We start from the raw sequence: 12,705 nt of genomic DNA, 5'->3' as shown, positions 1-12,705 counted from the left end.
CATGCTCTCTGCTGGAGGCATGGCCACTTCAAGAGTTCACATTTACAGCCATCGCCATTGAGACCAAGAAGTAATATTTAAAACTGTCAAGATCCTTTGTAGCTACACAGTCCATGGGTTTGGAACATAAGATATGAAGGTCTTTTACAAAAGTTAAGAGCAAGGACACCAGCCTACACTCCTGTAATACTCAGCAGCTGCTAAAGCCTTATCCTCAAAAGCCAAAACTCTGTTTTTAGAGCCCTCGTTAAATCCAATTTTTTTAGAGTACATAAGTTTGAATAAATAAATTTCTTTCCTTTTAATATGCAAGTAACTTCTTCTATTCCTATCCATAGGAGTCTACTAAAAATGTTTCCTTCTTTTTCTTTTCCTTCTTTTTTTTTTTTTTTTTTTTTCTTTCTTAGGAAGTTCCCGTCAATATTGGAAGGGCTGGAGCATGTGTTGTTGTGGTGAAGTTGCCCTGAGGACCACAAATATTGTGAAACTAAACTGCGTGGAGTTTCATGAAGGCTGAGTCAGGAAGATAAGAAATATTTCCAGAAAGCAGTACAGACTATACACATCTTAGCAGCCCTCCATTATAGAGAATACTTATCTCTGAGCCATTGTGATATTAGAGCACAAAAGTGTCTTCCTGCATTCCAAAAATCCGACAATTTTGCATAAGTGAATTATTTTATTATACCTAATACATACAAATTCAATAATATGTTTAAATGGTTCAGGTTTGTTACAAAAGTATCTGTTATTTATAAAATGCAGTCATAAAGTGATAAACAGGTGTATAAGATTTCATAAACTTTTTTCTTTTCTATGTTGGCAGTAATGCTAATGTTTATAAAAAGAGCTTTTATATTTTAAGTACATGAAAATGAATAAGAGAAACACCTTCAACAGCAAACTGCACAGAAAGAAATATTTGCCCATAAATATCACTGGCAACAGGATATTCTCTGCAGAAGTAACTTCATTTCTATAGTCAGAAATTAAATTACTAAATTAACTTTAAAATCAAATCAGAGAAGCAGAGAATTTAGTTGCTATTCAACCTCCGGCATTGCTAGTACTGTGACAGAATACCCGTTTTTAGCAGTATATTAAACTGAATAGTGCAAGTTAAGAAATAGTAGGGCTAAAGTATCTTTATGTTACTAAATATGTGCCAACAGAAAGAAATCTCTCTGTCAAAACACAATGCTAATATAATTTGCAATCACTTTCACAGTGCATAGATATGTGGTATTTTAATGCTGATCAGTGTGTCAGGTTATTCATGGACTTGTCTTTGCCCACTAACCATCTGTCAGTTTGCATTAAACTAATTCAGCTATTCTTGGGAAAATCACCATGCATTAAATTTTAAAACAATCAGATAATTACATTCCTTGCATATAACTAACAAAATGAAATTTTTATATCATATTGATATGACAATCTTTGACCTCAGCTGAAGATTACCAGCTTTCTCTCATGTACAGTAGAAATATGGTAAGAAAAAAACCATATCCACTGTGTAATGTTATATACCAGTTATATAATAAGCATGTTTATGTTTTATTTGAAATTAAGGGAATGTAAAGAATCAAGAATAAACAGGAAAAGAATCACCTGAAAAGAGCACATACTATTCCACATGCATGATATTTTCTTTTTGTGTGCCAATTTCTAGTGAAGGTTTTGATTTGTTTCACATTAATTTCATTTTTTTTATCATTTTAAATGCTGAAAGTGTATTTTAGAAAAAGAATGTATGTAAGATATTCTCTGCTGTAAAGCACAATATTTGGACAGTATCTACTTTAGTGTTTGTTATGTTGTTGTTTTGTCAGTATCAGAAAATTCAGGACAGAGATGGAAATTCTCTGAATGTGTAGACTAACTTTCCTGATAGAATACTGTGTTTTCAGAATTCAGCAATATGCTATTTTAAAAAATGTATAGTAATAATCCTAATGAATGCTTCTAAAGATGCAATCTCATAAGCATATTTATAAAAGGAAAACCATTTTTAACTTTAAAGATCAGTTATGTTTATATATAGCATGCTACATTCAAATAAACTTTACTTTCTCTGCTAAGAGAATTTAGATTATATTTTAACAACTTTGTGGGTTTTATCCTACATCTTTTCAAGAACAGAAAACACAGAAGTATCAATCTCATTTCTGTACTCTAAAAGAAGAAAAGATCCTGTCTTAGTGTCCTTACTGCATCTGGTCCACATAAACTAAAATTTACCTTCCTTCTAGCACTTCTTCTTAGACAAAGTTCATCTTTTTTCTTTCTTTGAATCAAAAATAGTTACCAACACCATTATGTCAGGATGTCCTTTCTATGAAAGGGGCTCACACACCCCAGCCCTTGGCAACCTGAGTTGATTACCTGCAGAGGGCTGAAAGTACACTACATTTTAAGATGATTTCTTTTGCAGCCGTTACATGAGGCTGCCCTACAATAGAAGCTTAACAGTGTATAGCTTAGAACTACCTTCATTTTGTTGTGGATTTCTAGATCAACACACAAATCTCTTGCTAGCTTGGTGGGCCAGGAAAGAAACTTTATTTCATTACTATTTTCCTTTTGTATCTATTTTTGTGGAGGGGAAAAAACCCCAGCCAAACAACAAACCCACCAAAAACCCTACTGACACAGAACAACATGAAGAGCCAAGCGAATGGGTCACAGGCCCACACAGAGGAAGATTCACATCAGAGGAAGAAGGTATTTTTATTTCCCACCAAATCAATAATCTGAAGCAAATGCAAGAGGGCTAACCACCGAGCATCTGCACAGTAAGGCAGTTGTGAATGTGTGGTAGATGAGAATTTTTTCTTTCTCTCCCCTGTCCTATAGGGAACCTGTCCTACCACCTACCTAGAACATCTTTTTGCAGCAAATGTGAACTTTTAAACATTAATAATAAAAATACCAACATTTTTGCCCTATTCATTGCCATTCCTGCTTTGGTCATGCAACAGCCATGTGCACTCTTTTATATAATAAATAAAGATTTGTGTGGATCAGAGGGAGAGGGTTACTACTGCTTATCACTCAGGCTCTAAAATCATGCTTTTCCCATGTTCTCCTATAACAGCACATTACTGTTCCCAGTAACCAGTATAACCTCATTTATTCTGCTCTTGTTTGGAAAGCACTGCTATTGAATGCCCATTTTTAAAACTCTGAAATACAAATTATACAAACAATGTGCAAATAATGTTGAGATACGTGCAAGAGGCACATCAGAAGAGACACTGATAAATTGCCAGTACCAACGGGTCTTTCTCATCGAGGCTTTGCATGGAATTTGAAGTTTGCGTGGGGTACAAATAGGCACACAGCCTCAAGTGAGAAAAAGCCAGCACGGGTCCTAGGCGAGAGGAGCGGTTTACGAAATATAAAGCCATATCTAAAAACCTAATCAAGCCTACAGTAAGGAAAGGAAATGAAGACTTGAGTACAGCAGAGATCAGTTTTGAAGAACAGAAATGGTGGGTGAGTACCTTAACGCAAACACACAAGACTGGCCTTTGAGACTTGCTTGGCTTGCAAAGTGCAGAGATGACATAGAATTCTCCCGTCTTTGTCCCCTCCTTCAGCTTGCAAATTTTATTAAATGCTTTATCAGTAAACAAGACACTTAGGAAAAACACCTAGATATAAATAATCCCCTTAAGCATATCTTTAAACATACTGCCATTTCCATAGTTTAAGAAAGTCTCACAAAGAGTATTAGAAGAAAATTACACTTTCTGTATTTCTTTACTGTTCTCTACAGAAAATGTGTCATGAGGTTTGCTTATTTTAAAAAATACCATAAGAAAAAAAATTGTAGCATTCTTTTAGCTTGCAGCATGCAGCCACATTTATCAGTTTGATCAGTAGCTCTTCCTACCATGAACCACAACCACTGAGGCAGACTATGTGAATATTTGCACGTATGTGTAATGTGATGAGATAGTCTACTAATTTCTATAGCCAGGCTGTGATAACTTGTACTCCTTCTAAATTTTAAGTTTAAGGCCATATCTTCTTACAGAAACAACACAAAGACAAATACAAGTAAAGGTAAATGGGAAAAGATGGGAAGGGTGTGAAGCAGAGAAAAGTCAGAGAGCAATGTGAATGCAAGCTTATAAATTAAAGCAGTCAGCTTGGGGAAGAATGAATTGAAAATCCACATGTGGAGAACTAATTCTGCATGTCCCTCTCCTTGAGTGAAAACTCAAGCTTCACTCTCTGCCTGAAGAGGTGGTATTAAGAGATCTGCTATTAAGGTGCCATGGAAAGCAGAAGTGATCAGGTATCTGTTTCTTTACACGGTACTTTTATGTGCAACTGTACAGCTGGGAATCAGATTGTGCACAAGCTGCCAACCCTGTTTGGAACTATTGGTATGAAAGTTCATTTCAACTTCTAAAGAACAAGAACAATATTAGACACTCACACCCTGAATTAATTTCAAAATAATCTATTTTAGGATGAAATGATGACAAAAATTATCATGAGTTTAAAATCTTATGTGCTAGAAAACATAAAAATAAAATTTGAGCAGATATTGAATTTAAGCAACAAAATGGCACAACTGAATTTTCTAGAGAAAGCAGTTACTCGGTGGTTTTAGTACTAAAGTTTGCTTGTGTTTTTTTTTCTTTCATATTATTTGTACAGCAGTGAAAAATCATGTGAAAGGAAACTAGCAATTCACAAAAGGAAATTGGACACCTAACAGGAAGATAGAAGAAAAGCAAACTGGAGAGAATTTGGAGAAGTTTAGACATTATTAGGTGAGAGGAAATGCTAGAGAGATTCTCTGATGAGGTGTCATCCCTTCACATTTCCTCTGTTTCTCCAAACATGAGTAGGTGCAATAGTTATGTAGCATCTTTGCTTTTTAGGTACCCCGACAGCTGCACACACATCTGGCTGGCTTGCAAAGTGTGGGAGGGAGCCATCCTTTCCTATCTCTGACCTTGTACTGCTCTGCGCTTTTTATCTTGACTCTCACTGATAGAATGATTATTGTGTTATTTCTTTTTCCCCAAATCATTGTGCTTGTTTTCTTTTTAAGCACTGGCCCTTAAACCACGTTTTTGCTCTTTGGACTGGCTGATAATCTCTACGTGAACTGGACCAGCAATGATATTTTATATAATGTAATGAATGGGAAGTGGGGATACCGCTTTCTCCATGAAATCAATTCTGGGAAAGACTGAAGGTTCAGCTTAACCACTATCTTGTCTCTATCTACCAGTAGGAGATATTTAGGCAAAGAGCATAAGAACCAACTAGCCCAGAAAAATCCCTTCTATTACTTTAGCAATGTTACTTTCAGTAACGTAACTGCATTACTGGAGCATTCATCTTCATAACATATCTATAAGGTAGGAAAGCGGTACTATAGCTATTTACAACTCTTATGGAAAAGTAAATTATTTCCCTGGTGCCATAGTAGAAAAAATACATTAAGGGAAGGACTTAGGCCCAATTATTTCAACACCCAGATTAGTTAACAGGCTAGTCTGTTTTGGACAGTATCTCCACTAAGCCAACAAGATTCATAGAAATTTGAAGCTTTTTTTGAGCTACCTAGTCAACTAGCTGATGCTGCCACCTTTTCTTTTTTCTGCCTTCTTGGTTGAGGAACTTACAAAACCAGCTTTACTACAGTACATGCTCGACTGGTTGAAGAGTGAAAATAAATCTTTTAACATGAAAGGAGACAATTGGTTGTGCATGCCTGGAAGGAATGTCCAGGGTAATTTCCTTGAAGGGAACCAGTGAAGTGTCATGTGAGGTTAATCCTGTCTCTTTCTACACGTATATATCTGTACATGGTTATCACATGATGTAATTTATTTGCTTCCTACCTGACCCTAGACTCACTCAGAGATGGGGTGCATGATGCTAAATACCTGCTAAATACCTGGGCTTCAGTATCTGATTCCTCAAAAGCAAAATCCTGCACTGAAATTAGCTTTTCTCTGACCTCGAACATCATACAAATTCCATGCTGAATAAACTGCAATGAATTTATTTGTACATTTCAGCATGGGTCCTTCCCTTGGGGAAATTTCATTTTATTGATTAGAATTAATTCCTGGAGAGATTAAACTGAACTTCTATAATAGTCACCACTGATGTAGTATTTCTAAGACATTGTATGCTAAGAGTACCTACTTTTGATATTCGAGCCTCACCTCTTATTCCCTATCTCCTCTTATAAGGAAAGGGGGATTTTTATCAGAACAGAAATCCTTTCACTGCCACTTCCCCTCAAAACAATGAAGGTCTGTTTTTTTTCACAGTAAAACTATTCTTTTTATCTTTAAGATCTCTGCTGACCTCATCTCTTGCCAAAGAAACCTGAGAACAAAATGCTACATTCCACCATTCCTACTTTTTAATAAAGCTCCGCTACATCATTCACACATAGAGTCATTGAAGGTGACATACCTTTTCTTCCTCATGCCCACATCCCTAAGGAATTTTTTTCCTCCATCGCAATTCTACATACACAGAGAATTAAAAACTCTGTTCTGTTGTATACGAATAATCACGTTTACGGAGCATACAGCAGAGGATGGCAGTAACTTCACATTATGAAGATTTTCACAAGCCAACCACATATGACTGAAAAGAAAATATATCTGCCACTTATTGCTTGGACAACTCATTTGGGAATGACTGTCCAGGAATTAAGTTTTAAATACGATATTTTAAGAATAGATTAATATTTTATACTTAATAATAGAAAACCTATATCTGAAAAGTGTGTTTGCATGTTAGTCCAGCACGAAGTTTAATACAAGACACTTTCAGCTCTATTTGTCCTTTTTGGTGAGAGAATGAATCTGTTTTAATCAACTCAATGTCCAAAAAAGTCTCAAATTACAGGATTTATTAAGAAAATACTCTAAGGTTTAGCCCAAATTTTTCTGCAGTGGATATGAAGACTAGGATAATTTTGGGCAAGACTGTGTGAGATTGAATACAAACCCAAAATATCATCTAGGTGACAGTAAGAATTTTGGCTTTTCAAGGCAGGATTTCTCCATCTTACATTTACTCTTTGTTATCCCTTCTTGCGTCTGTAGTTTATGTGGCATTCTCTGATCCATTTGAGAGGCAACCTCTCACATTCTCTTCTTCATTAGATGTAGGCAGAAAAATATATAGAAAAGAAAAAGAAAAAAAGACCCCCAAACCAAAACAAACCCACAACCTTGCTACATAGATAAAATAATAAATCTGAGTGCCTTTGAACTGTCAGATGACAGACTGACATTCTGTTAGCAGGTTATTGCTTTAACTTCTGTTCCACAGATAAACTTGGTAAAAGGAGACTTTCCCTTTCTCTGAATAAATTTCACAACAGCAGTCAAGTAAATTCCAGTAAATTACAACTAGTAAAACTCACAACAATCAACAGAACACCATCTAACTTTAACTGCAGCACTCTGTTCTCCTCCCTTGGAGAGTGAAGCATCCTTCAGAACAAATACATGACTGATATATAGGTATATTAACAAAATAACACACGCATAAGGCTTTTGTCTCTAACTAGGTTTTCTCTTCTAGAAATATATCTTTCGTCTGAATGTTACAATTTCATATGCATATTGTTTTCAGTTTTTCTGTATATGAGGCAACCTGAAGTAATATCCTTGTATGTGATTTCTGTTTTTTTTTTTTCCTCTTGGTTTTCTATAACCCCTTTAATTTGCATGCACTCATAAAACTGCTAGCCTTTGGCCACGTCATTTTCAACCTTTAAAGCATCATAAGCATCTCTCTATTCTATTGCAAAATAGATTATTACAAAAATATTGCAATATTCCTGTAATATATTGCCAAATATATAGCCCAGAAAACATTTTGTAGTATTGAGCGAAGCAGAAAATATGAAGAAAAATAACATAGGCAAAAATAGAGTTTAATTTTTCATTTCTTGCATAAACCAGTTTCATTAAACCACAATCTCAACTGATCAGTGCTAGATGTCTTAGAATTACAGAAACCAAGGATTGAATCACCTACATTCAAAGCTTACAGGAACTTTGTCAGCATATCTTCAATCTGTGCAGTAACATGAGATCTTTTTATCAACAGGGTCACACATACTTCATTTTCTACATAGTCTTTTCTCTTGTGAATTTACTCGATGTTTGTCAGTGAATTTTTCAGTCAGGGAAGACATGAACCTCATAAACACAGACCCACTTCTTAATAATCTGAGTCCTCTTCCGCAGGAAACTGGATACAAGTTTGCTCATAATCTAGGTCTTGAAAAGTCAGATATTGAATACTGAGGTTTTCTGGTATTGCTTGAGTGTACAGTGAGGCCGTTGTAGCTCATGAATTGTTTAGGCTTAACATTTGCAATACAGGGTTTGCTCAGAAGATGGTGATATGTGACAATTTTTTAGAGAACCCTGGCTCTTACTGAGGCAATATGAGGCTACCTTGTAATAATATTTATCCTTTAAATACGAATAAACTCTTCCCAGTATCATAATCTCAAGATCCTACTACATTTTTAGTGAAACCGTCCTCCGTTCCTATACTTTCCCCATGTGCACAAACACACACGCTGCTGACCTCTTAAGAGCAATTTTGGAATCAAAGTTACAAAGTTACAGCACAGCACCTTTGTAAATATTTCCAATGCAACAGTTGGTATTGCTGGCCCTGCGCCTGTCCTGTGGTTTTGACAGGTTGAAAAAGTTGCTTCTTTTCTCTTTTGCTGAGCACAAATCATGAAAAGCATTTCTTTAGTTGCAAAGGCTCACCATGAAAAGCCAATGACATACGGACAGACCGATGAAGAGAAACCTGCATTTTCCATTTGGCCCATTAGCCCACATCAAGTTGCCAGCTAGGCCGCACCACCTTTCCCTACCTTAACCCAGACACATTTAGGATGCAGTCGCTGAGATGGGGTATAATCTATACATCTCTGCCTTTTCTAAAAGGGACAGGTTTTCTAAGCAAGACAAGGCCATAAATGCTAAGACCATAAATACAAAATTATTTTTCTTCTGTTTCCCCATTTTCCATACTAGGAGAGTCATGAAAATGGGACAGAGATGGATACAATGCGCTTTACATGAAAGGTAAGGAAACTTCACGTAATCCTAACGTTTCTTGCTATAGGGTGTAAAGCAGGGCATCATCCCTCCTCTGTAGCAGTGAACAGAGAGACTGCTCCCAGATATTGGAGGCAACTTTTCCGGGATTCTCCAACAGTTTCATCTCATCTTACCTCTCTGTAAAACTACTGACCTGCAACTTGCTTTTATATATACAAATTATTTCTCCCTATCAGCTAAACTTAATATACAATTCAATTATATCACTTCTGGAATTCGGAAAGGGATTCTGAAGTACAACATTAAAAAAAAATACAGCTTATTAATTATTTCTTTTAGAAAATAAAGACCAGCTTATAATCAACTTTATGCAGTTTATAAGACACCTCTAAATAATTTTTTGTTAAAAAAATAAATATCTTGGGCAAAGTGAAGTATAACACCACTTGAAAACTACCCTTTCCTCTGCCATACTTTTAATCAAAGGGATAACTATTCATTATTGGCTGACCTGTTCTATCAATGGAAGAAAAGTTTAAGCTCCTAAATTTTTGACTATGGTCTATCTACGCAATTTAAAACACCATAAATGTATTAAAGATCTGTTATGAACCACCAACATTATATGGAAAAGTTTGCTTTTGCTCTTTTAGGACACCCTCTCCCCCCCTTACCCCCCAAGATTTTGCCTCAATAATTACAAGTGTGGGGCAAAAGAAACCCCCAAAGACTTTATTTCTAGGGTACAAGCAGTAGAGATGGAAAGAGATAAAAAATCCAAATAGATTCAATGCCTCAGCTTCCCAAACTGCTCAGTCTCCAACTGGTCCCTTTTAAAAGCTAGAGCTAATATTTGGATGCAACTGTTTACATTAACAGTCTCAAGGGCTGTCTTCCCTCCCTCCCTCTCCCCTCCTCCCCCTCATCACCAGTCAGGAGCTTTCTTCCAATTTCTTGCAAAATTTGGAAGCATTATTTCCCTAGAGAATGGCTGGGCTATTCTACCCATTACCCGCTCTTCTGTTCTCACAGACTCCTTAAAAACAAATATCCTGCCCTCAAATTCCCCAAACCTCTACATGCCAATTGCCTGGCTTTCCTACCTTTGAGTTTTTCCTTCCAAAGATTTAGCTCAATAGTTATATGACAGTGCTTACATGTAAAATCATGCAAGATAAAATAATGCCAGTTGGCAAGAAAGCAGTCCAAGTAAGAACAGTTTTAATTTCAAGCATTCAAATGTAAGTTAATCTTTCTTAAAATAAAGATAAAATCAGCACTTCTAGATGAAAAAAAAAAAGCCTATGTGTACAGCTACTGAACAACTGATGATAATTGAAAAACCACATTCTGCCCAAGACATTTCTGATAAGAATTGATTATCAAAGACCTCATTAGTTTCTTTCACTCTACACTGTTTGTATTGAACAATAGTAAATAAAAAGTCTTGTGATGATTGTGTCTTTACAACTTTAAGTATTACACTGATACTCAGAAAAACATGTGCTTGTCAGATTCACAGTTGGGAAAAACAGTTCACCATATAAAGAAAAATTCATTTTAATCACACTCAGTAATCAGATTCTTTTGTGAAAAAAGGGGCCTGCAGCTGCTAGATGAAATCAAACGCACTTTAAAAATAAAGAAAAATCACTGTGGCATGTTTTTCCCAAGCAACATTGTACACACTTCATTAACAATATTCTATAAAAATGAGAAAGATCGGAGAGAATAGGTCAGGAGCCAAAACAGACACTAAAGAGTAGGGGGACACACCCCCCCCCCCCCCCCCCCAACCAACAACCCCCAAAAGAAAATAAGAGGGAATAGATTAGAAGAACTCTGAGGAACATCTCAAACTCCATTTCATCTTTTAAATACAATAAAATGCAATACAAAAATCTCATTTGGTGATTTACTGCACTGAAGTAAAGGACCATGAAGCAAAGCAGAAGCAATGAAGCTATGAGTATTCAAGACTATTTGTTACAGACTTTTTTGTTTTCTTCCTGTCAACTAAATAATTTTGTCAGATCAGAAAGCAATGTTGTGTTTGGAATCTGTTTCACTCTATACTTAGTATCTTAGAGATTAAAATTGTATATACACTCATATTTCAATTATTTGGCATGCAGACATAGCAATAGAGTTAAAATTCATAGTGATTAAATGCCAATAAGTTTTTATTTCATTTAGCAACAGAGGATTTAAGGGCTTTAACTGATCCTTGGTTAAAAAACCAACAATATCCAAAATGCAATAGAACTTTCTTAAATTTTAAACATCAGCCTCATTCTCTGTGAATTTCACTTTACATATACCTTGTCTGTTATGTCCTTGTATTTGTTCTCTTTTGTTCACAGTCAAGACTTTTTTTTCTTTTTTTTCTTCACTAGGTTGTCATCATAAAGCCCTTAAAATTCTCTCAGGACTGTCAAGCTTGTTCAGCACTCAAGAGGCAGATATAATGCAAGTTCTACTACATGTGCTGGCATCTTGTCATAAACATGCTATAGCTAGAGATGAAAGTAAACTTTTGTTACAGTTATTTCAGGAATATTGTTTGGAAACTGATTCAATAATTATCACTATCTTGAAAGGTTTATAGTCCCATAATTTATTTATATAACTTTTTTATTATTATTATTTAAAACAAAATCAAGGGAAACAACCTTGAAATGTTTTTTATGTAGTCTGATCACTTATTTTCCCTCCTGGTAACTACTGAGGCAACACACTTTTTTCCATGTAGTACGTGTTCACATCATCTCAAAATGGTTGGCAAAATGGCATTAAACAGGCATGCAAGAGAAGAATTTGTTACGAGCCTCACAATATCTCACATCCAGCCTTGACCAATGGAACGTGTTTTAAAGAAAGATAAAAAGTTAACTAGGAATCAAACTTTTGTCTATTTGTTTCTAAATGTACTGCAGAGTTACACGTTTTATTCTCAAATTCTCATTTGAGAACAGACACTTGTAAGAATATAAACACAGGATTTTGGAGAATTGTGCTTGGATATTGATTGGTAATTACAAGTAACAAGCTGTTGGTCTGAGCATGCAACTAACTTCTTGTTGCTCAGATGCTAGAGTTAGGTTTCCAGAGGACACTGCTGAGTACATCCGAATCAGAGAGAAAGAGAGAGAGAGCGCAAACCCCAAACAAACCCCCCAAACCAACTCCCCCCCAAACCAGTCTGTAATAAAATACTGCATTCACAATCTTTCCCTATTATTTCCCAGGTGCACATTTTGGCCATGCAACATCAGCTACATCAAATACTGCACTTGAGCACGATGAATGAGCAACAGTGCAATGTGATAGATGTAATGCCTCCAAAGGGAAATAGAAAACAACTTCTTAAAAGCAACAGTTAAAAGCACTTTTTATACCTTACATATTGCTAGAATCAGGACTTAAGGGGTTATTGCAGGAATCTAAAAGTGATTTGCAACTTAAAATATACCTTCTGTGTGGTTTATTGGAAGTTTCTCTTTTCTACTGTTAAAAGTTCATTTGCTCGTCTATTATAAACTGCTGTTAAGTAAAATAAATCCAAGCTCTACAGTTCATAGAGAAATAAATCTCTATTATATACATCATA

The 12,705-nt window shown here is 35.6% G+C and overlaps 1 protein-coding gene across 1 annotated transcript in view; it reads left to right on the top strand.

Moving 5' to 3' along the window:
- KLHL4 (kelch like family member 4) overlaps positions 1-2,058 on the top strand; it is a 45,136-nt gene extending 43,078 nt beyond the window's left edge. The window contains exon 11 of the mRNA XM_049828060.1: positions 408-2,058. Within this exon, the coding sequence (XP_049684017.1) occupies positions 408-467 (60 nt within the window). The 3' untranslated portion in view covers positions 468-2,058. The remainder of the gene's footprint in view (positions 1-407) is intronic.
- Positions 2,059-12,705: the final 10,647 nt, after the last annotated feature.

This window comes from Accipiter gentilis, chromosome 24, assembly GCF_929443795.1.
Source record: "Accipiter gentilis chromosome 24, bAccGen1.1, whole genome shotgun sequence".
Classification (NCBI taxonomy): Eukaryota; Metazoa; Chordata; class Aves; order Accipitriformes; family Accipitridae; genus Astur; species Astur gentilis.
The sequence above is the reverse complement of the archived record's forward strand: the minus strand, read 5'-3'. Positions and strand labels throughout refer to the sequence as shown.